General features: G+C 43.6%; 1 protein-coding gene across 4 annotated transcripts in view; it reads right to left on the reverse strand.

Moving 5' to 3' along the window:
* The window catches only part of arid4b (AT-rich interaction domain 4B), a 201,097-nt gene that overhangs the window by 98,613 nt on the left and 79,916 nt on the right, over nt 1–22,568 (reverse strand). For all 4 annotated transcript variants that reach the window (XM_068020532.1, XM_068020511.1, XM_068020502.1 and 1 more), the window contains 6 exons: nt 21,805–21,943; nt 21,269–21,348; nt 15,882–15,958; nt 14,689–14,819; nt 10,989–11,061; nt 8,045–8,139 (listed from right to left, as the gene is read on the reverse strand). In XM_068020532.1, the coding sequence (XP_067876633.1) occupies nt 8,045–8,139; nt 10,989–11,061; nt 14,689–14,819; nt 15,882–15,958; nt 21,269–21,348; nt 21,805–21,943 (595 nt within the window). The remainder of the gene's footprint in view (nt 1–8,044; nt 8,140–10,988; nt 11,062–14,688; nt 14,820–15,881; nt 15,959–21,268; nt 21,349–21,804; nt 21,944–22,568) is intronic.

Raw genomic sequence — 22,568 nt, forward strand, 5'->3', positions numbered from 1 at the left:
GGGGGAGGTCTGGAGGAGGTTAATGAGATAGAGATGGTTGTAGGGCTGGAGGGGGTTACAGAGTTAGGGAGGGTTGTAGGGCCGGAGCAGGTTAATGAGAAAGGGAGGGTTGTATGGCTGAAGGAGGTTAATGAGATAGGGAGGGTTGTAGGGCTGGAGGAGGTTACAGAGAGAGGGAGGGTTGTAGGGTTGGAGGAGATTACAAAAATAGGGAGGGTTGTAGGGCTACAGGAGGAACCCCTAGCCAAGCTGTTCCTGTACAGCTACAAAACTGGCATCTATCCGGCAATGTGGAAAATTGCCCAAATATGTCCTGTCCACAAGAAGCAGGACAAATCCAACCCGGCCAATTACCGCCCAATCAATCTATCTGCGACCATCAGCAAAGCGATGGAAGGGGTCGTCGACAGTGCTATCAAGCGGCACTTGCTCAGTAATAGCCTGCTCACTGACCCTCAGTTTGGGTTCCGCCAGGGCCACTCAGCTCCTGACCTCATTACAGCCTTGATCCAAATATGGACAAAAGAGCTAAGTTGCAGAGGTAAGGTGACAGTGACTGCCTGTGACATCAAGGCAGCATTTGACCGAGTGTAGCATCAAGGAGCCCTAGCAAAACTGGAGTCAATGGGAATCGGGGGGAAAATTATCCACTAGGGTCGGAGTACTACCTAGTAGAAAGGAAGAAGGTTGTGGTTGTTGGAGGTCAATCAGCTCACTCAGGACATTACTGCAGGAGTTCCTCAGGGTAGTTTCCTAGGCAGAACCATCTTCAGCTGCTTCATCATAAGGTCAGAAGTGGGGATGTTCGCTGATGATTGCACAATGTTCAGCACCATTCACAACTCCTCAGATACTGAAGCAGCCCACATCCAAATGCAGCAAGACCGGAACAACATCCAGGCTTGGGCTGACAGGTGGCAAGTAACATTCGTGCCACACAAGTGCCAAGCACTGACCATTTCAAACAAAAGAGAATCCAACCATCTCCCCTTGATGTTCAATGGCACGACAATCGCTGAACCCCCACTATCAACTTCCTGGGGATTACCATTAACCAGAAACTGAACTGGACCAGCCACATAAATACTGTGGTTACAAGAGCAGGTCAGAGGCTGGGAATTCTGAGGCAAGTATCTCATCTCCTGTCTCCTCAAAGCCTGTCCACCATCTACAAAGCAGAGTCAGGAGTGTGATGGAATACTCTCCACATGCCTGGATGGGTGCCGCTCCAACAACACTCAAGAAGCTTGGCACAATTGAAGACAAAGCAGTCTGCTTGATTGGCGCCCCATCCACCACCTTCAACATTCACTCCACCACTGACGTACAGTGGCAGCAGTGTGCACTGCAGCAACCCACCCAGGCGCCTTCGACGGCACCTTCCAAACCTGTAACCTCTACAACCTAGAAGGACAAGGGCAGCAGATGCAGGGGAACACCACCACCTTTAAATTCCCCTCCAAGGCACACACTAACCTGACTTGGAACTATATCGCCTTTCCCTCACTGTCGCTGGGTTAAAATCCTGGAATTCCCTTCCTAACAGCACTGTGGGTGTACCAATACCCCAAGGATTGCAGCAGTTCAAGAAGGCAGTTCACCAGCACCTTCTCAAGGGCAATTAGGAATGGGCAATAAAATGCTGACCTAGCCAGCGATGCCCACATCCCATGAACGAATAGATAGGGAAGGTTGTAGGACCGAAGGAGGAAGTTACAGAGATAGGGAGAGTTGTAGAGCTGGAGGAGGTTAGAGAGAGAGGGATGGAAAAAGTCCTGAAAGGATTGAAACAGAAGGATGACAGTTTAGAGGGATAGGGAGCCAATGTGAGTAAGCAAGGACAAAGCATGATGAGTGAGCAGGACTTGGTATGGGATGGATATGGACAGCAGAGTTTTGGATGAGCGAAAGTTTACAGGGTGGAGGATGGAAGGTCATTCAGAAGAGTGTTGGAGTAGTCAAGTCTGGAGATCAATTCACCAACAGCAGATGGACAGAGGTGGGATGAAGGTGGGCAACTGGATGATTAATAACCCAATGATGCATGCTAAACTGTTCTTAACTCCTGTGTGGACTGTGAGTCTTCCTTTGGCTGTTGAACGATAAGGTGATTGGTTGGTGAGTCACAGCTGTTAGGGAATAGCTCTAAATAGCTGGGTAAGTATCTCAGGTAAGAAAAGTTTATAAGTTTAAAGTTTATTTCAAATATAGTAAGTAATTTTTTTTTTAGGGAGTTCTGTAGCAACGAGGACCAGGGAAGAAGGGCCCTAGAGTGACTGATATTATTGGACATTAAGATCTTCCCGAAGGATTAATTTAATTTAAAGGGTGAAGTCATGGCAGGAGAGCTCAAAGCCTTGGAGTCTCCTCGTGCTCCATGCCGAAAGCTGGGAACAATTCCAGTGCCCAAGACCAGCATGTGTGCAGGAAGTGTCTCCAGCTGCAGCTCCTGGACGCCCGTGTTTCGGAGCTGGAGCGGCAGCTGGGGACACTGTGGAGCATCCACGAGGCAGAGAGTATCGTGGACAGCACGTATAGAGAGGTGGTCACACTGCAGGCTCAGCCCCCACAGGCAGAAGGGGAATGGGTGACCACCAGGCAGAGCAAGAGGACTAGGCAGGCAGTGCAGGAATCTCCTGTGGCTATTCCCCTGCAAAACAGATATACTGCTTTGGATACTGTTGGGGGGATGGCCTCTCAGGGGGAAGCAACAGCCCAATTTGTTGCACCACGGTTGGCTCAGTTGCACATGGGAGGAGTAAAAAGTGTGGGAATGCAATAGTTATAGGGGATTCAATTGTAAGGGGAATGGATAGGTGTTTCTGTGGACGCAAAAGAGACTCCAGGATGGTATGTTGCCTCCCTAGTGCTAGGGTCGAGGATGTCTCAGAGCGGTTACAGGTCATTCTGAAGGGGGAGGGTGAACAGTCAATGGTCGTGATACACATTGGTACAAACGCCATAGGTAATAAAAAAAGGATGAGGTCCTAAAATTAGAACATAGGGAAGTAGGAAGTAAGTTGAAAAATAGGACCTCAAAGGTAGTGATCTCAGGATTACTACCAGTGCCACGTGCTAGTCAGAGTAGGAATAGCAGAATATATCGGATGAATACTTGGCTGAAGAGATGGTGTGAGGGGGAGGGTTTTAGATTCATGGGGCATTGGGATCGTTTCTGGGGTAAGTGGGACCAGTACAAACTGGACGGGTTACACCTGGGCAGGATCAGGACTAATGTCCTCGGGGGAGTATTTGCGAGAGTGGTTGGGGAGGGTTTAAACTAAAATGGCAGGGGGATGGGAACCCTTGCAAGGAGTCTGAGGAGGGGGGATCAAAGACAAGAACAAAAGACAGTAAGGGGAATAAGAAAAGTGATAGGCAGAGAAATCAAGGGCCAGAATCAAACAGGGCCACAGTGAACAATAGCGGGAAGGGGACAAGTAATGTTAAAAAGACCAGCCTTAAGGCTTTGTGCCTTAACGCGCAGAGCATTCGCAATAAAGTGGATGAATTAATCGCGTAAATAGATGTAAACGGTTATAATATAGTCGAGATTACGGAGACATGGTTGCAAGGTGACCAGGGATGGGAAATGGACATCCAGGGATATTCAGTATTTAGGAAGGACAGACAAAAAGCAAAAAGGCGGTGGAGTTGCATTGCTGGTTAAAGAGGAAATTAACGCAATAGTGAGGAAAGATATTAGCTCTGACGATGTGGAATCTGTATGGGTAGAGCTGAAAAACACTAAGGGGCAAAAAACGTTAGTGTGGGTTGTATATAGACCCTCAAACTGTAGTGGTGATGTTGGGAAGGGCATTAAGCAGGAAATTAGAGATGCATGCAATAAAGGAACATCTGTAATTATGGGTGACCTTAATCTGCATATAGATTGGGCAAATCAAATTAGTCACAATAACGCAGAGGACGAATTCTTGGCGTGTATACGAGATGGTTTTCTGGACCAATACGTTGGGGAACCAACGAGAGAACAGGCCATCCTAGACTGGGTACTGTGTAATGAGAGAGGAATAATTAACAATCTAGTGGTAGGGGCAGTGGATGTTATCTATATGGACTTTGACAATGTCCCTCATGGCAGACTGGTACAAAAGGTGAAGTCACACGGGATCATAGGTGAGCTGGCAAGATGGATACAGAACTGGCTCAGTCATAGAAGACAGAGGGTATCAGTGGATGGGTGTTTTTCTGAATGGAGGGATGTGCCTAGTGGTGTTCCGCAGGGATCAGTGCTGGGACCTTTGCTGTTTGTAGTATATATAAATGATTTGGAGGAAAATGTAGCTGGTCTGATTAGTAAGTTTGTGGACCACACAAAGGTTGGTGGAGTTGCAGATAATGATGAGGATTGTCAGAGGATACAGCAGGATATAGATCGGTTGGAGACTTGGGCAGAGAAATGGCAGATGGTGTTTAATCCGGACAAATGTGAGGTAATGCATTTTGGAAGGTCTAATGCAGGTGGGAGGTATACAGTAAATGGCAGAACCCTTAGGAGTATTGACAGGCAGAGAGATCTGGGCGTACAGGTCCACAGGTCACTGAAAGTGGCAACGCAGGTGGATAAGGTAGTCAAGAAGGCATACGGCATGCTTGCCTTCATCGGTCGGGCATAGAGTATAAAAATTGGCAAGTCATGTTGCAGCTGTACAGAACCTTAGTTAGGCCACACTTAGAATATTGCGTGCAATTCTGGTCGCCACACTACCAGAAGGACGTGGAGGCTTTGGAGAGGGTACAGAAGAGGTTTACCAGGATGTTGCCTGGTCTGGAGGGCATTAGCTATGAGGAGAGGTTGGAAAAACTCGGATTGTTTTCACTGGAACGATGGAGGTGGAGGGGCGACATGATAGAGGTTTACAAAGTTATGAGCGGCATGGACAGAGTGGATAGTCAGAAGCTTTTTCCCAGGGTGGAAGAGTCAGTTACTAGGGGACATAGGTTTAAGGTGCGAGGGGCAAAGTTTAGAGGGGATGTGCGAGGGAAGTTTTATTTACACAGAGGGTGGTGAGTGCCTGGAACCTGCTGCCAGGGGAGGTGGTGGAAGCAGATACGATAGCGACGTTTAAGAGACATCTTGACAAATACATGAATAGGAAGGGAATAGAGGGATATGGGCCCCGGAAGTGCAGAAGGTTTTAGTTTAGGCAGGCATCAAGATCGGCGCAGGCTTGGAGGGCCGAATGGCCTGTTCCTGTGCTGTACTGTTCTTTGTTCTTTTGGTGTGAGACCCCTTGGGGACGAGCGACCAAATATGAAAGAATTCTTCATCAAGATGGAGAGTGACATAGTTGATTCTGAGACAAGGAAACTACGAAGGTATGAGACGCGAGTTGGCCATGACGGATTGGGAAATATTACTTAAAGGAATGACGGTGGATAGGCAATGGCAAACATTTGAAGAGTGCATGGATGAACTGCAACAATTGTTTATCCCTGTCTGGTGCAAAAGTAAAACGGAAAAGGTAACCAAACCATGGCTTACAAGGGAAATTAGTGATAGCATTAGATCCAAGGAAGAGGCATATAAATTTGCCAGGAAAAACAACAGACCTGAGGATTGGGAGCAGTTTAGAGTTCAGCAAAGGAGGACCAAGGGATTGATTAAGAAGGGGAAAATAGAGTACGAGAGTAAGCTTGCGGAGAACATAAAAATTGACTGTAAAAGTTTCTATAGGTATATGAAGAGAAAAAGATTGGTGAAGACAAATGTAGGTCCCTTACAGTCAGAAACAGGGAAATTTATTACGGGGAATAAAGAAATGGCTGACCAACTAAATGCATACTTTGGTTCTATCTTCACAAAGGAGGACACAAATATCATTCCAGAAATGTTGGGGAACACAGGGCTTAGTGAGAGAGAGGGGAACTGAAAGAAATCAGTATTTGTAATGATGTTGGGGAAATTGATGGGATTGAAAGTCGATAAATCCCCTGGGCCTGATGGTCTGCCTCCCAGAGTACTTAAGGAAGTGGCCCTAGAAATAGTGGATGCATTGGTGGTCATCTTCCAAGATTCTATAGACTCTGGAACAGTTCCTACAGATTGGAGGGTAGCTAATGTAACCCCACTATTTAAAAAGGGAGGTAGAGAGAAAGCAGGGAATTACAGACCAGTCAGCCTGACGTCGGTAGTGGGGAAAATTCTAGAGTCCATTATCAAAGATTTTATAGCAGAGCATTTGGAGAACAGTGGTAGAATCGGGCAGAATCAGCATGGATTTACGAAAGGGAAATCATGCTTGACAAATCTATTAGAATTCTTCGAGGATGTAACTAGTAGAGTTGATGAGGGGGAGCCAGTGGATGTGGTTTATTTGGACTTTCAGAAGGCTTTTGACAAAGTCCCACATAAGAGATTAGCGTGTAAAATTAAAGCACATGGGATTGGGGGTAGTGTATTGTGATGGATAGAAAATTGGTTGGCGGACAGGAAACAAAGAGTAGGGATAAATGAGTCTTTTTCCGAATGGCAGGCAGCGACTAGTGGGGTACCGCAGGGATCAGAGCTAGGACCCTAGCTATTCACAATATACATTAATGATTTAGATGAGGGAACTAAATGTAATATCTTGATAAATGTGAGGTTATCCACTTTGATAGCAAAAACAGGAAGGCAGATTATTATCTGAACGGCTATAAACTGAGAGAGGGGACAATATGCAGCAAGACCTGGGTGTTCTCATACACCAGTCGCTGAAGGTAAGCATGCAGGTGCAACAGGTAGTAAAAAAGGCAAATGGTATGTTGACCTTCATTGCGAAAGGATTTGAGTACAGGAGCAGGGATGTCTTGCTGCAATTATACAGGGCCTGGGTGAGACCACACCTGGAATATTGTGTGCAGTTTTGGGCTCCTTCTGAGGAAGGATGTTCTTGCTATAGAGGGAACGCAGCGAAGGTTTACCAGACTGATTCCTGGGAAGGTGGGACTGACGTATGAGGAGAGATTGAGTCGGTTAGGATTATATTCGCTGGAGTTCAGAAGAGTGAGGGGGGGGATCTCATAGAAACCTACAAAATTCTAACAGGACTTGACAGGGTAGATGAAGGAAGGATGTTCCTGATGGTGGGAGAGTCCAGAACCAGGGGTCATAGTCTAAGGATACGGGGTAAACCTTTCAGGACTGAGATGAGGAGAAATTTCTTCATCCAGAGAGTGGTGAGCCTGTGGAATTCGCTACCACAGAAAGCAGTTGAGGCCAAAATAGTGTATGTTTTCAAGAAGGAGCTAGATGTAGCTCTTGGGTCTAAAGGGATCAAAGAGTATGGGGCGAAAGCGGGAACAAGTTCCTGAATTGGATGATCAGCCATGATCATAATGAATGGCGGAGCAGGCTCGAAGGGCCAAATGGCCTACTCCTGCTCCTATTTTCTATGTTTCTATGATAAGGCTTTCACTTTACCAATCTAGCCCTAATTTTACACATTCCTCCAATGCAAACTTCAGCGAGAAAAGTCTCAGAGTCTCTATTTACATAGCAATCAGCCATTGGTGATGGGAATTCTATGTCTCTCAATTTTCCATTATTTCACCAGGTCATGTTACACTTAGTATAACCACATTTGGAGATACTTAATGAGACATGCCCTAGAAGCTTGGAAACAAAGGTGGAATGAAAGGGAATGAAAATTCTCTGCAGCATTTAAAATCAAACCTGACTCATGTAAGTAGCATTACTCACAACTAATGATAGAGGTTGTCACGTTTGTTGTAATTTAAACAGCAGCAATACCTTAGGTTGAAGGATTTGGAACTTTTCAAAATTGTCAGATTTACAAACTCCTTGCAAAAAAAAACAAATGAACACTCTTTATCTGAGCCAGGTAATACAGGTGCTGAGCAGTTTGTATTGTGTTGGCATTGACTGATCAGGAACTCTTTGAGGCATTCATTCTCTCCAGCCAGGCTGCTGCTACAAGGATTATAAAGAAAATCTGCACTTTACATTCCATAAAACAGACTTGTGCTTGCTCCCCTGTTAATGAAACCCTCTAGAGAATCATTTATACCAAATACTCACACTATCAAATCCTCCCAGTTCACGTACAAGTCTATACAGCTTGAATAAATTCAAATCCCTGTATCCAAGCACAGGGCGTTTGTTGATTGGAGTCCCTGCAGTAAAAAAAAAGACAGAAAACATAAAAACACTGTTTTAACTAATATTGAGCACATTTTAGTTGTTAAGTCCTTCAAAGAAATGAAAATTAAAATGAGTAAAAAAGCGAGTAAACATTTCTTCCTTTCTCTCCCCCGGCCCATATCTGCATCGAACCCTCCTCCAGCCCCACTGACACAGTCTTTACAATTACTACCAACCTGTCCCACCCTGCAAGCAGCTCACAGCATGCCCGCTGTCGCAGGGTGGAGCTGAGACACAGGTAACTACTTACAGGAGGATACTGACAACTGATGATCAACCAAACAACTTTCAGCAGCAGACCATGAACCTTACGATCCCACATTAACTCATTACTAGCCACAATCAAAAGGCAGCAAAGTCAACAGGGTGCTGAATCATTAGGAACCACCCCCCACCCACCCGGATCATGGTCAAATCCAAACCCGGACTCATTGTGTGGTTTAAAAATCCGGCAGATCCTGGGCACTGAATTCTACCTTGCAAAGGAAGGGGCTAACCACCGAAAACTGCTCAGTGTCCAGCAGAGTGCAATTCACAGAATCACAGAATTGTTATAGCCCATAGTGTCAACACCGGCTCTCCTAATGAGCATTTCACCTAGTACCACTCCCCTGCCTTCTTCCCGTAACCCTGCACATTGTTCTTTTTCATATAACAGTCTAATTCCCTTTTGAATGTTTCAAATGAACCTGCCTCCACCACACGCTTCGGCAATGCATTCCAGACCTTAACCACTTGCTGTGTGAAAAAGCTTTTCCTCATGTCACCTCTCTAACGCCTTCACATCCTTCCGAAAGTGCAGTGCCCAGAGCTGGACACAATACTCCAGCTTAGACCGAATTAGTGTCTTATGCAAGTTCAACATAACCTCCTTGCTCTTGTATTCTATGCCCCTATTAATGAAGCCTAGGATACTGTATGCTTTATTAACCACTCTCTCAACCTGTCCTGCCACCTTCAATTACTTATGCACATATACACCCAGGTCCCTCTGCTCCTGCAACCCTTTAGAATTGTACCCTTTATTCTATATTGTCTCTCCATGTTCTTCCTACCAAAATGAATCACTTCACATTTCTCCGCATTGAACTTCATCTGCCACCTGTCTGCCAATTGCACCAACTTGTCTCTGTCCTTTTGCAGTTCTACATTATCCTCCTCAGTTCACAATGCTTCCAAGTTTTGCAAACTTTGAAATTGTGCCCTGTACACCAAGGTCTAGCTCATTAATATATATCAGAAAAAGCAAGGGTCCCAACACTGACCCCTGGGGAACTCCATTACAAACCTTCCTCCAGCCCAAAAAACATCCATTAACCACTACTCTTTGTTTCCTGTCACTTAGCCAATTTCATATCCATGTTGCTATTGTCCTGTTTATTCCATGAGTTATAACTCTATTCACAAGTCTGTTGTGCGGCACTGTATCAAATGCCTTTTGGGAGTCCATGTATACATCAACTGCATTGCCCTCATCAACCTTCTCTGTTACCTCTTCAAAAAACTCCAGCAGTTAGTTAAACATGATTTTCCCTGAAGAAATCCATGCTCGCTTTCTTTAATTAAGCTGCATTTATCCATGCATGTGACCATTCATTTTGTCCTGAATTATTCTTTCTAGAATTGTCCCCATCACTGAAGTTAAACTGACTGGCCTGTAGTTGCTGGGTTTATCTTTACACCCTTTTTTGGTCCCTAATCAACCCCGTTCCTCCTTTTACCGTCCTTTTATAATTTATATGTCGATGGAAAACTTTGGGATTCCATTTTATGTTAACTGCCAGTCTCTTTTGATACTCTCTCTTTGCTTCCCTTATTTGCTTTTTCACTTCCCCTCTGGACCTTCTATATTCAGCCTGGTTCTCAATAGTATTTTCTATCTGGCATCTGTTGTAAGCATACTTTTTCTTCTTTATCGTAATCTCTATTTCTTTTGTCATTCAGGGAGCTCTGGATTTGTTTACCCTACCTTTCCCCTTCAAGGGAACATACCTTTACTGTGCCTGAACTTTCTCTTCTTTGAAGGTAGCCATTATTCAGCTACCGTTTTTCCTGCCAACATTTGACTCTAATTTATTCGTCCCAGATCTGTTCTTACCCCATTGAAGTTGGCTTTTCCCCAGTTAATTATTCCTACTCTGGATTGTTCTTTGTCCTTTTCCATAGTCAGTCTAACCCTTAGGATACAATGATCACTGACCCCTAAATGTTCACCTACTGACACTTGATCCACTTAGCCCACCTCATTCCCAAGAACCAGGTCTAGCAGTGCCTCCTTTCTCATTGGACCAGAAACATACTGCTGTAGAAAATTTTCCTGAACACACTCTAGGAAATCTTGCCCCTCACTGCCCTTGACAGTACTACTATCCCAGTCTATGTTTGGATAATTAAAGTCCCCCATTATAACTACCCTATAATTTTTGCACCTCTCTGTAATTTCCTTGCAAATTTGTTCCTCCACGTCCTTCCCACCAGCTGGTGGCCTATAGACAACATCAAGCAATGTAACTGCACCCTTTTTTGTTCCTTAGCTCTAGCCAAATTGATTCTGTCCTTGATCCCTCTGGGACATCCTTTCTCTCCAGCACTGCAATGCTCTCCTTAATCAATACCGCCACCACTCCCCCTTTGCAGCAGGACTGATTGCATCCAAAATGACTGCCCAGAAGACGACTCTCTGGGTAAACTGTGATCTTGAGGTGAAAAACTGCAAATTATTAAGATTAAACACAACATAGTTGACATTCTGAGAGTGTCAGTTTTGGCTTCACGACCAGCTCAGGGTATATGTAAAAAAAAGTCAAGATAAGAACCTTACCTCGATCCTCCATGAACTTGTACAGTTGTTGCAGGAAATTCTCCCTTTCCTCTGGAAAAGATTCCACCTCTTCCTAAAGATTTTTCGTAAGGGCCGGAGAGTGGGGGGCGGGGGGAATAGAGAAGATAGTAAAACAAAAAATTAAAATTTGCTTTTGAGATTCTGTAACTGCATACCTGAAATCATGGACAAAAACACAGTCTTGCACAGAAGCACTACAGACACTATCTGGCTAACAGTCAAAATTACAGATTTAGTTGCTAATTAAGTCCTTCAAAGATTAGATCAAAGAAATTAAACAAAATGAATAAAGAAAGCGGAATGAAAGGCATGTAGGCCTGAATTTTGCAGTCATCAATGAGGCAATGGCACTCATCGCTGACCTTGAAGAAAGCTGCCCATAAAGATCTAGCGATCTCTCTGGGAGGAATTTCCCCTTTCTTGACTGCAGTTTAAATTTGACACAAAGTCAAGGGTATGCAGCAGCAGTGATGGCAGAAAGATGATAGGCAACCAATCAAATTGAAGTATTAACACATAACAAACCAGAAAGTGAAAAACACTTAAAATCCTTCACTTTTAATTTAAATTTTCAGATAGCATAATATTAAGAGAGAAACTAAAACAAAAATAAACAGACTTTAAAAAAAAAAAGATTTTTTTTTGTTTATAAATGGTATGTTGGCCTTCATAGCGAGAGGATTTGAGTACAGGAGCAGGGATGTCTTGCTGCAATTATACAGGGCCTTGGTGAGGCCACACCTGGAATATTGTGTGCAGTTTTGGTCTCCTTCTGAGGAAGGATGTTCTTGCTATAAAGGGAGTGCAGCAAAGGTTTACCAGACTGATTCCTGGGATGGCGGGACTGACGTATGAGGAGAGATTGAGTCAGTTAGAATTATATTCGCTGGAGTTCAGAAGAGTGAAGGGGGATCTCATAGAAACCTATAAAATTCAAACAGGACTTGACAGGGTAGATGCAGGAAGGATGTTCCTGATGGTGGGGGAGTTCAGAACCAGGGGTCATAGTCTAAGGATATGGGGTAAACCATTCAGGACTGAGATGTTGAGAAATTTTTTAACCCAGAGAGTGGTGAGACTGTGGAATTTGCTACCACAGAAAGCAGTTGAGGCCAAAACATTGTATGTTTTCAAGAAGGAGTTAGATATAGCTCTCGGGGCGAAAGGGATCAAAGGATATGGGGAGAAAGCGGGAACAGGTTACTGAGTTGGATGATCAGCCACGATCATAATGAATGGTGGAGCAGGCTCGAAGGTCCCAATGGTCTACTCCTGCTCCTATTTTCTATGTTTCTATAAAAATGCAGAATTTTGGATCATACAGAAATTTGACATTCCACAAACATAAAATTAGCTTCTCAGGGCCATTAAGGGTGTTTAGCAGGAATTATGAAGTTAGTACACTGCTAAAAACTCAGTTACACCTCACTCATCAAGGTGTAACTTTTTCAAGGGTTTTTACAACTAGACTATCAACATTAGAGTGGAAGTTCTTGTCAATTCATAATTGCAAGGGAGATAGCAGTCTGTGGGAACGTATGGAGGAGTCTAGACTCACTGACAGCAACTTCTGGATTTCCATGTTATTTTTCACATATCTAAACTCCTGAAGTTGCTGCCAGTTTCCCATGAGTAATGACGACGCGCTGACAGCTTCACATCATTACCACAGCAAAATCTGGGCCATTACTTTTAGAAGAAAAGCTGGAACAGTTTCCCATGTACTTAAAGCATTCGACAATAAAGAGCAGGAGGACAGAAAATTGATTTATATAGGAGTTATAAAAATAACAAACACCAAAAGGAACAGGAAGACTTGTTTCCAGTTCTCTGATCACTTGATCTTGTGCCAGTTACTGGCCTAAGAGGAGTTGCTTATCCTTCTGGCAACTAGCTCAAGCGAGGAATAAGGACAATGATTGTTCTGCTGTTCTCGGATGTTGCATGTTGATACAATTTGCTGCCTGGTATTTTCAATTTTTAATATATTTTGGATTATTTGGTACCTAGTGAAATACAAATGTTTGCCATCAATGATTTCGCACCAGTGGTGAAAGGAAATAGTTTGACCTGGGCACTGACCAAGGAGCTTCAAAGGAGTGTGTTCACAGAAGTGTAAATAAAGGATGCAAGTGCACATTGTTACTTTAGAAAATTTGCCACCAGCTGATGAACAAGAGTGAAGAATCTGGAATGATTCAAACAGATGGACTTAAGAACAACAGGTAGTTTTAGACAGTATCAGGTTATGCATAGGTCAACAGAATTACATGATCAATGTGACTACTGAGAAACAGTTCATGGGTATGTGACCATTGGAAGGTTGTGCAATTCTGAGCATTCTTTCTTCAAAGGGGCGTCAGTCCACCAGAGCTGTTACGGAGACTTGGACTTCAGGTTCACTTGCACTGGCTCCCAGACTGGCAATGCTTCAATTTTTGAATTCTTATTCCTGTTTTTAAATCCCTTCATGGCCTTGTCCCTCCCTGTCTCTGTAATCTCCTCCTGGCCTCTAACCCTCTGAGAACTCTGCGTTCCTCTAATTCTGGTCTCTTGTGCATCCCTGATTTTAATCGCGCCACTACTGGCAGTCATACCTTCAGCTGTTTGGTCCCTAAGCTCTGGAATTCCCTCCCTAAACCTCTCTTCCTGTCTACCTCTCTCTCCTCCTTTAAATTGTTCCATGAAATGTTTTTCTTTGACCAAGCTTTTAGTCACCTGTCCTCATAAATCGTTAAGTCATTTTATTCCAGCAGAGTTTTGGGGAATTATTTTTCTTCATGGTTTTCAGTTCAGGTGAATTTTTAGTTTGCTAAAATGTAATACTTTGAAAAGTATAAATATTTTTTGAGAATTGTAGAATGTGATTCCTGCAGGGAAAGAGAGGAATTGATTTTATTCCCAGGTAGTGAAGGGTGTGCTCGTATACAAAATGCAGTGTGAAAATTCAAATCCACTCCATGACTGCTGAATCTGATCTAATGTGCACTTTGCAGTTCATAGAATTACAAATAAACAGAACAAAGTCGAACTGAATAGAGGGGCAAGAGCAAGGCACAGTAAAACACTGACATTTCATAGTACTTTATATCAACATTTTATAACTGTGATGGAGACTATACAATAGGGAATAAAAATTCTAATCAGATTCTTTTGTGAACCTACACTGAGCAATAGGAAGCAATCGACATGTCTGCATTACTCCCCCGCCAACCTCCTGCCACTCCTGGCTACAGCTCTGTTTCCCGCCTACTAATCCCATCCTGGTTAAGACAGTGTTACGCCCCACGACCCCTCCTGATTATCACTGTGTTCCTTCCCCCAACTCCTGGCCATCTATCGTTCTATTACCCCACCCCCCGCCACACCAACACTCCTGACTATGGCTGTGTTCTCCACTCCTTCCTGGCTACTTTGGGCCCAAAGGCCTGTTTCTGTACTGAAGAATGCTATGTATAACTATATTCACTGCTGGCAGCTGCTATGGAGGTCACTGTGAGCCCAGCTGACATTACCCAGTGTTTTGTCAGTCAGGAAAGTGCAGTGGGAACCATGCTGAATTGCATCTGAAATACTGAAAAGGTTAACTCACAACTCAAAATTGAAACTTTAGAAGGAAAAATAATTCACTTAACAGTTAGCAAACCACTCAGGCCCCGGCTCAAAATGAAATTCTCACCTCCTCCTCGTTGCTCTCTTCTTCCTCGTCACGTTCCTCTTCATCGCTGCTCGAGCTCTCTTCCTTCAGCTCCATCTTCCAATTGTTGGGGATGGCTCCGCTTTTCAAGAACTCTAAAGCCTGATCCAAAGCTGAAAACCCACCCCAAAAATACATTTGACTGATGATCACATTTTAAAAGTTAAAAGAATTCGCTGTGCACATCAGTTATAGTAAAGAGGCCACTTCAAGTGGTGATGGAGGGCGGCAGGACAGAGAACACAATTAGTTTAAACACTCCCTACAGCGTTATCTCACATTTTGGATGAGCTTTCTGTTTATTATGGTCATTGCTGGAGATTGAAACTGTATATGTTGCCCACTCAATGTCAGCATCGAGCACTCCAAGTCAGGCCAACTAGAGAGTGAAACATATGATCTGGAATGCACTGTCTGAAAAGGTGGTGGAAGCTGATTTAATAGTAACTGTCAAAAAGGAATTTGATAAATATTTGCAGAGTGATGGGGAAAGAGCAGGGGAAATGGGATTAATTGGACAGCTCTTTCAAAGAGCTGGCACAGACACAATGGACAGAATGGTCTCCTTCTGTCCCGCATTATTCTAATATTCTATGAAAAGCTGCTAGAAGTAAATTAGTAATAAAGTCTGCATTCAGGGTTCACTAGATTTTTCCATCAGCTTTTACTTTTGAAAGCTTAGACAGTTTAATTCACATCAGCGCTTTCTGTAATGCAGCAGCTCCATGTGATAAAGCACTAACCCATGATGCCACTGAGGAGCAGGAACAGGTGTAACCCCTCCATGGATTCTGCCAAAGAGCTTCAATTAAACTCATGATAGCATTTAAATTGTTAGGCAAGCGTAACAGACTCAAGGAGAGTAGACAGAGTAAAGATACAGATCAGCCATGATCTCATTGAATGGCAAACAGGCTTGAGGGACTGAATGGCCTGCACCTGTTCCTATGATCCTGAAAATGCATCCATTTCAAATCAGAATTCTAGGACTGTTTGCAGATTGCTTGCATTTCCAGTAAGTTTTAATCCAGTGACTTTCGTCTCCTGACCAATCATTTTTCATGAACTGAATGAAATCCTTATTCCACACCTGAACTATATTGTTACATTGGAGTATGCTGAATGCTACTGTTTTTGCTGATTGGCTTAGCATAATGAAGTAAAATTCCTTTTACCTTCCTTCATTGCTGCATCATATTTTGAGGCCATCTCGCTGTTAAATTCTGCAATGTCCTTCCTGGGTACAGCCACACTGCAACAAATCAGTCACAGCACTGATGTCAGAAGAGCAGAACCAGAGGCGCAGGTCAGCACCTTCCCACACACAGAGGTACTACTGGCTCCAAACCAAATGCCACCTGGACCCCCAACTAATGTTTCAAACATTAAGTGGAATCCATTAATATGGCTGTTTTGCATCAACTATCTCATCAACTGGAGACCAAAACTAGAGTGATGAATGTAAACATAGTCACTAATAAATCCAATTGGGAATTCAGGTGAAATCTCTTTACTCGGAGAGTTACGGAACTTACTACCACATGTAGTAGTTGAGACAAAAACAAACATGCATTTAAGGGCAAGTTAGATAAATACATGAGAGAGAAAGGAATAGAAGGATATACTGATAGGGTGAGTTGAAGCGGGGTGGGAAGAGGCTCATGGGGAGCAATAAATGCTGGCACGGACCTGCTGGACAGAATGGCCCATTTCTGTGCTGTAAATTTGATGTAATTCTGTAAAATTACATTCTATGGAATGGCCATGCATGTAGTCTTAACACATTTTACCTTTGCTTTCTTCCAGAGCGAGTCAATCCCTAGCAACTAGATCATGGACCGTTGACAACTGTAGAACGGGGTGACCTACACGTGAACCTCTCCTTGGTTCACATTTCAGCAACAGGCTCCAGAAGGGTGCTTAATCCAAACAGGTCTGATGTGTCAAGCTGTCAATAGTGTGGGGGGTGTGTCCGGCGTGAGGGGTCACTGAGAGCGGCATGTCCGGCGTGAGGGGTCACGGAGAGCGGCGTGCCCGGCGTGAGGGGCTGAAGACAGCGGCAGGCTGGGTGAGCTAATGGACCACTTAAATTGACCGAAATGCTGGTTTGCTGGCAATGTGTTGTCACAGCAGTCACAACTGTTTTCAGTTACAGAGATATAAGTAAGTGGTTTTGCTGATTACGAGAGCATGGTGTCAGAAGCTCAGCTCAAGGTCAAATAGGATGCCAAAGTTGGGAACAGTCTTGTTCAGCCCAAGATGGTGGTTAGGATGACAGATGGAATCACTGGCAAGGGAATGGAGTTTGTGGTGGGAACCAAAGACACTGGCTTGATAAGATACATGTAAGACATTACTGGAGGAGATTAAGGGTTATGAAATCGGGGGAGGATAGTAAACTGGATTGAATATTGTTTAGAAGGGAGCAAACGGAGTAGGAATTGAGGACAGTTTTCAGAATGGTTAGAAATGGATAGTGGTGTCTCACAGGCTTTAGTTCTAGGGCTAATTCTGTTCACTGTGTACATCTGTGGTTTGGATATAGGCCTAAAGGAAGCAACATCGAAATATACAGATGATACAAAAATAGGAGACATAGTTAAAACTTTCAAACACTCAAAGAAACTGTGAAGGGATACTGATAAGATGGGAAATGAGCTAAAAAATTGGCAGATGGAATTCAATGTCAACAATATCGTACATTTATATAGTGTCCTTAATGTAGTAAAGTGTCCCAAAGCACTTTATAGGGGCACTATCAAACAAAATTTGACACCGAGTCACATAAGGAGATATTAGGACAGACGGCCAAAAGCTTGGTCAAAGTGATAAGATTTAAGGAATATCTTAAAGGAGGAAAGAGAATTAGACAGGTTTAGGGAGGGAATTTTAAGCTTAAGGCATCAGCAGCTGACGGCACAGCCACCAATGGTGCACTGATTAAAATCGGGGATGCTCAAGAGGCCAGAATTGGTGGACCACAGAGATCTCGGAGGGTACTAGGGTTGGAAGAGGTGATGGAGGTTTAGGATTCGGATTAGGGTTGAAAACAAGGATGACAATTTTAAAATTGAGGTGTTGCCAGACCAGGAGCTAATCACCAGGGGTGATGGGTGAACAGGACTTGGTGTGACTTCGGGTATGGGCAGCAGAGTTTTAGATGAGTTCAAGATTATGGAGGGTAGAAGATGGAATGCCAGCTAGGAGTGTATTGGAATAGTCAAATCTAGGGGTAACAAAGGCATGGATAAGAGTTTCAGCAGCAGATGTGGTTTTTTTTGTTCATTCATGGGATGTGGGCGTCACTGGCTAGGCCAGCACTTATTGCCCATCCCTAATTGCTCTTGAGGTGGTGGTGGTGAGCTGCCTTCTTGAACCACTGTAGTCCATGTGAGGTAGGTACACCCACAATGCTGTTAAGAAAGGAGTTCCAGGATTTTGACCCAGCGACAGTGAAGGAATGGCGATATAGTTCCAAGTCAGGATGGTGTGTGACTTGGAGGGGAACTTGCAGGTGGTGATGTTCCCATGCATCTGCTGCTCTTGTCCTTCCAGGTGGTACAGGTCGCGGGTTTGGAAGGTGCTGTCTAAGGAGCCTTGGTGCGTTGCTGCAGTGCATCTTGTAGATGGTACACATTGCTGCCACTGTGCGTCAGTGGTGCGGGGAGTGAATGTTTGTGGAAGGTGTGCCAATCAAGCGGGCTGCTTTGTCCTGGATCGTGTCAAGTTTCGAGTGTTGTTGGAGCTGCACCCATCAAAGCAAGTGGAGCGTATTCCATCACACTCCGGACTTGTGCCTTGTAGATGGTGAACAGGCTTTGGGGAGTCAGAAGGTGAGTTACTCGCCTCAGGATTCCTAGCCTCTGACCTGCTCTTGTAGCCACAGTATTTATATGGCTACTCCAGTTCAGTTTCTGGCCAATGGTAGTCCCTAGGATGTTGATAGTGGGGGATTCAGCGATGGTAATGCCATTGAATGTCAAGGGGAGATAGTTAGATTCTCTCTTGTTGGAGATGATCATTGCCTGGCACTTGTGTGGCACAAATGTTACTTGCCACTTATCAGCCCAAGCCTGGATATAAGTCTTGCTGCATTTCTACACGGACTGCTTCAGTATCTGAGGAGTCATGAATGGTGCTGAACATTGTGCAATCATCAGCGAACATCCTCACTTCTGCCCTTATGATTGAAGGAAGGTCATTGATGAAGTTGCTGAAGATGATTGGGCCTAGGACACTACCCTGAGGAACTCTTGCAGTGATGTCCTGGAGCTCAGATGATTGACATCCAACGACCACAGCCATCTTCCTTTGCACTAGGTATGACTCCAACCAGCAGAGATTTTTCCCCCCAATTCCCATTGACTCCAGTTTTGCTAGGGCTCCTTAATTCCATACTTGGTCAAATGCTGCCTTGATGTCAAGGGCAGTCACTCTCACCTCACCTCTTGAGTTCAGCTCTTTTGTCCATATTTGAACCAAGGCTGTAATGAGGTCAGGTGCTGAGTGGCCCTGTTGGAACCCAAACTGGGTATCACTGAGCAGGTTATTGTTGAGCAAGTGCTGCTTGATGGCACTGTTGATGACACCTTCCATCACTTTACTGATGATTGAGAGTAGACTGAGGGGGCGGTAGTTGGTCAGGTTGGACTTGTCCTGATTTTTGTGTACAGGACATACCTGGGCAATTTTCCACATTGTCGGGTAGATGCCAGTGTTGTAGCTATACTGGAACAGCTTGGCTAGGGGTGCGGCTACCCAGGAATACTACAGAGGTGGATTTTGGCCGTCTTAGTGATGGCACAATATGTGGTTGCAAGCTTGGGGTTAAATATGACCCCTAGGTTTCGAACAGTCTGGTTCAACTCATACAGTTGTCAGGGAGAGGGATGGTGTCGTTGGCCAGGGAACAGTGTTTGTTGTGGGGATCAAAGACAATGGTATCAGTTTTCTCAATATTTAGTTGGAGGAAATTTCTGCTCATCCAATACTGAATGACAATTTAGAAAGAATTTAGGGCGCGAAAGAGGTGGTCGTGAGGTAGAGGTGGCTGTTGTCAGCATACATGTGGAACCAATGTTGTGCAAGCAGAAGGATTGGGAGGGGGGGGGGGGGAGGGGAGATATTCACAGTTGTAATAAAGCTAATGGAATTCCATGTTTTAGTACAAAAGTTAGAGAATATTAAAGCATCTATACAAAACCTTAGTCAGAGCTCAGTTACAGTACTATGTGCAGTATTGGGATCCACACAACAGTAAGGGTATTGAGGCTTTAAAGAGTGAACAACAGAGTTTCACTAGGATGCTGCCTGGTAGGAGGGAAAGCAAATATAAAGATTTGTAAAATTGAGGTTTTTTTCTTTAAAACATTGCAAATTATGGAATGATATGAGAGTATTTCAAATGACGAATGGATGGGACAAAATAGATAGAAGCAGACTGTTTTCAGTAGATGAGGGATTTTGAACAAAGGACCAGAGATACAAGTATAAATCTAAGACTTTGAACAGAAAACAGGAGAAACTTCATCACACAGAGAGCTATGAGGCAATGGAATTCATTTTCTGGGTTAGTGGTTGAGGAAGAAACTGTCAGCAATTATGGTTCGATTGGATAGGTGGATGACGGAAAAGTGGTAGAAGGGATAAGGGAACAGGATGGGTTAACATGATTAGAAGTATTTGCTCATGTGGAGAATAAATGCTGACAAGAGCTGGTTGGGCTGAATGGCCTGTTTCTGTGTTGTAACTTCTATATATCTCTATATGAATGTATAAAGTTGTAACTGCCCTGTCAGCACATTGCCAGAAAACCAGGAATAAAAAAACATTCTTTAACTGAACATTTCTGGCATCTCAAAGTTCTACACAGGATAAAAACCATTACGTTGTGGCTTACTACAAGGATTTCATTTAGAATTCCGACAAGCTGAATCAATGGTGGACTATTATGTCTGTACTTTTAATGCCCTGGGATTGGAGCAGAGGTACTCAATCTGCACACACTGTCCGTATGCATAGCCTTCGTGCTCCAGCTGCACTATGTATCAAATTATGTCAAAATCTAAGAACAATCTTTTCAATTGAAAAGTCTCTACCCAAAATGTTAACCTGCTTCTCAAATTCTGATAACCCTGCTGGGTATTGCCGGAACATTCTGTTTTTACTTCGCAATTAAAGTTCATACTGCAGCTCGAGGTTCAAGAACGATCAATTTCATCTCCCTGGGCAAGATACCCCACTATCAGTATCAACTGTACAAATCATATACACTTATGGGCTCGCGCAGTACTGAATTTTGATATGCTTCCATCTCACTCACTCACACGCGCATATGCACGCACGCACACACACACACAACAGAAATGCACCGCCCTGTTGAGATGCAACATGATGTTGGTAGTCGGGCTTCCATCAGCATAATGCAAGATATGCTCTGAGGACATGCTATATAATAGAAATCATGTTGTATTATCAGTCAGGCTGTATTTTGGGATTAACCCCATGCTGCAATAACTTTCCCATCAGTTTCAGTTTTCATATGCATTATGCAAGGACTCACAATTTGCCATCCTTGAATGAGCGAACCAATACACTGTCCTTTTTCACCGTGACTTCATCGCTGCAGTCTGGAGAAATTACCTTTAGGAATAAAGCAAAATTAAAAAAGGGACTTTTTTTTTGCCCAGTTGCATTTGGAAGAAAAAAATTTAACTGATAAAGCATCAAGCAAAAGGCAATAACCCTTGCACATAAACACATTTCAGAGGGAATTTTTTTATACTACTGTTCTTTAGATAAACTGAATTAGGGTGTAAATATTTGATTCATTTCTAATGAGTCACCACGTTTCATTTGATTAATTTTTGACAGTAGTTACAGTGAAATTTAGTTAGGAGCTTTAAGCTGTTCCAATATTTCAGCTACTTGGCTTAATTTACTAAAATCAGGCAATGCAGGTTAAGTTGCTCAACAGATTTCTACACCATGTGGCAGTAACACAGAGCAAACTCCACTGTGGCTCACCATGTGGCTCAGTACAAATCTCTATATTTAAACTGGTTTCTGCAATAAACTTAGAAGTTAAAAAATACTCACCAGAGCTGGGTACCGTGAGGTCTTCCTTTTGTCTCCATTAGTACACTCTACACAGACAATTTTACCAATTAATTCATCGCTTAATCGTCTGTCTTCATCATCTTCATCACTGGATGAAGAGGATTCTTCTTCGTCGGGGCTACAATAAAATGAGACACCAGACCATGACTGAAATTAACCCGTTCGCACAACATCAGAGAGTCTCAAGCAGGAGCAAAAAAGGATACAAGTCACTGTGTACTTTCAGGTATTACAAAAAAGATATGGTACAATCTGAATATTCGGCTTGTGTGAACTTGAGACAATGGTAGAAATAACAAGCACATTAACAAACACACTAGCTAAACAGTCAACACCACACTTTCATCTGTGGCAACTATGTTTTTTAAACAAGGAGTACTGAATGACTTTGTAGGCAATACGATGGAATAAAAAGACAGCTGACCCGAGCTCAAGTGGTTGACATGCAGAAAGCAGCATGCATGAGGGTGGGTGTCGCAAAGGCATTTGAAAGTGCAGTTGGTCAGGTAAAAACCCCACGCGATGGTGGGGAAGGGCTTTGTGCTGAAGCAGATGCCCGTCAGTGAGTCTTGCCCGGTTGTGCTCTCTTAAAGTGACCAGCTATGTTTTGAGAACATGACTTGTAGCGGCGGCTTTCTTTCAACATGCAATGGGAATAATCAAAGAACAGCTGAGAATTTGTAAATAAGATTAGCACTCCTCATATTTCAGCAATTAAGTGCCTTGATGATTCATTGTTTTCA

The sequence above is a fragment of the Heterodontus francisci genome, chromosome 3, assembly GCF_036365525.1.
Source record: "Heterodontus francisci isolate sHetFra1 chromosome 3, sHetFra1.hap1, whole genome shotgun sequence".
NCBI lineage: Eukaryota > Metazoa > Chordata > Chondrichthyes > Heterodontiformes > Heterodontidae > Heterodontus > Heterodontus francisci.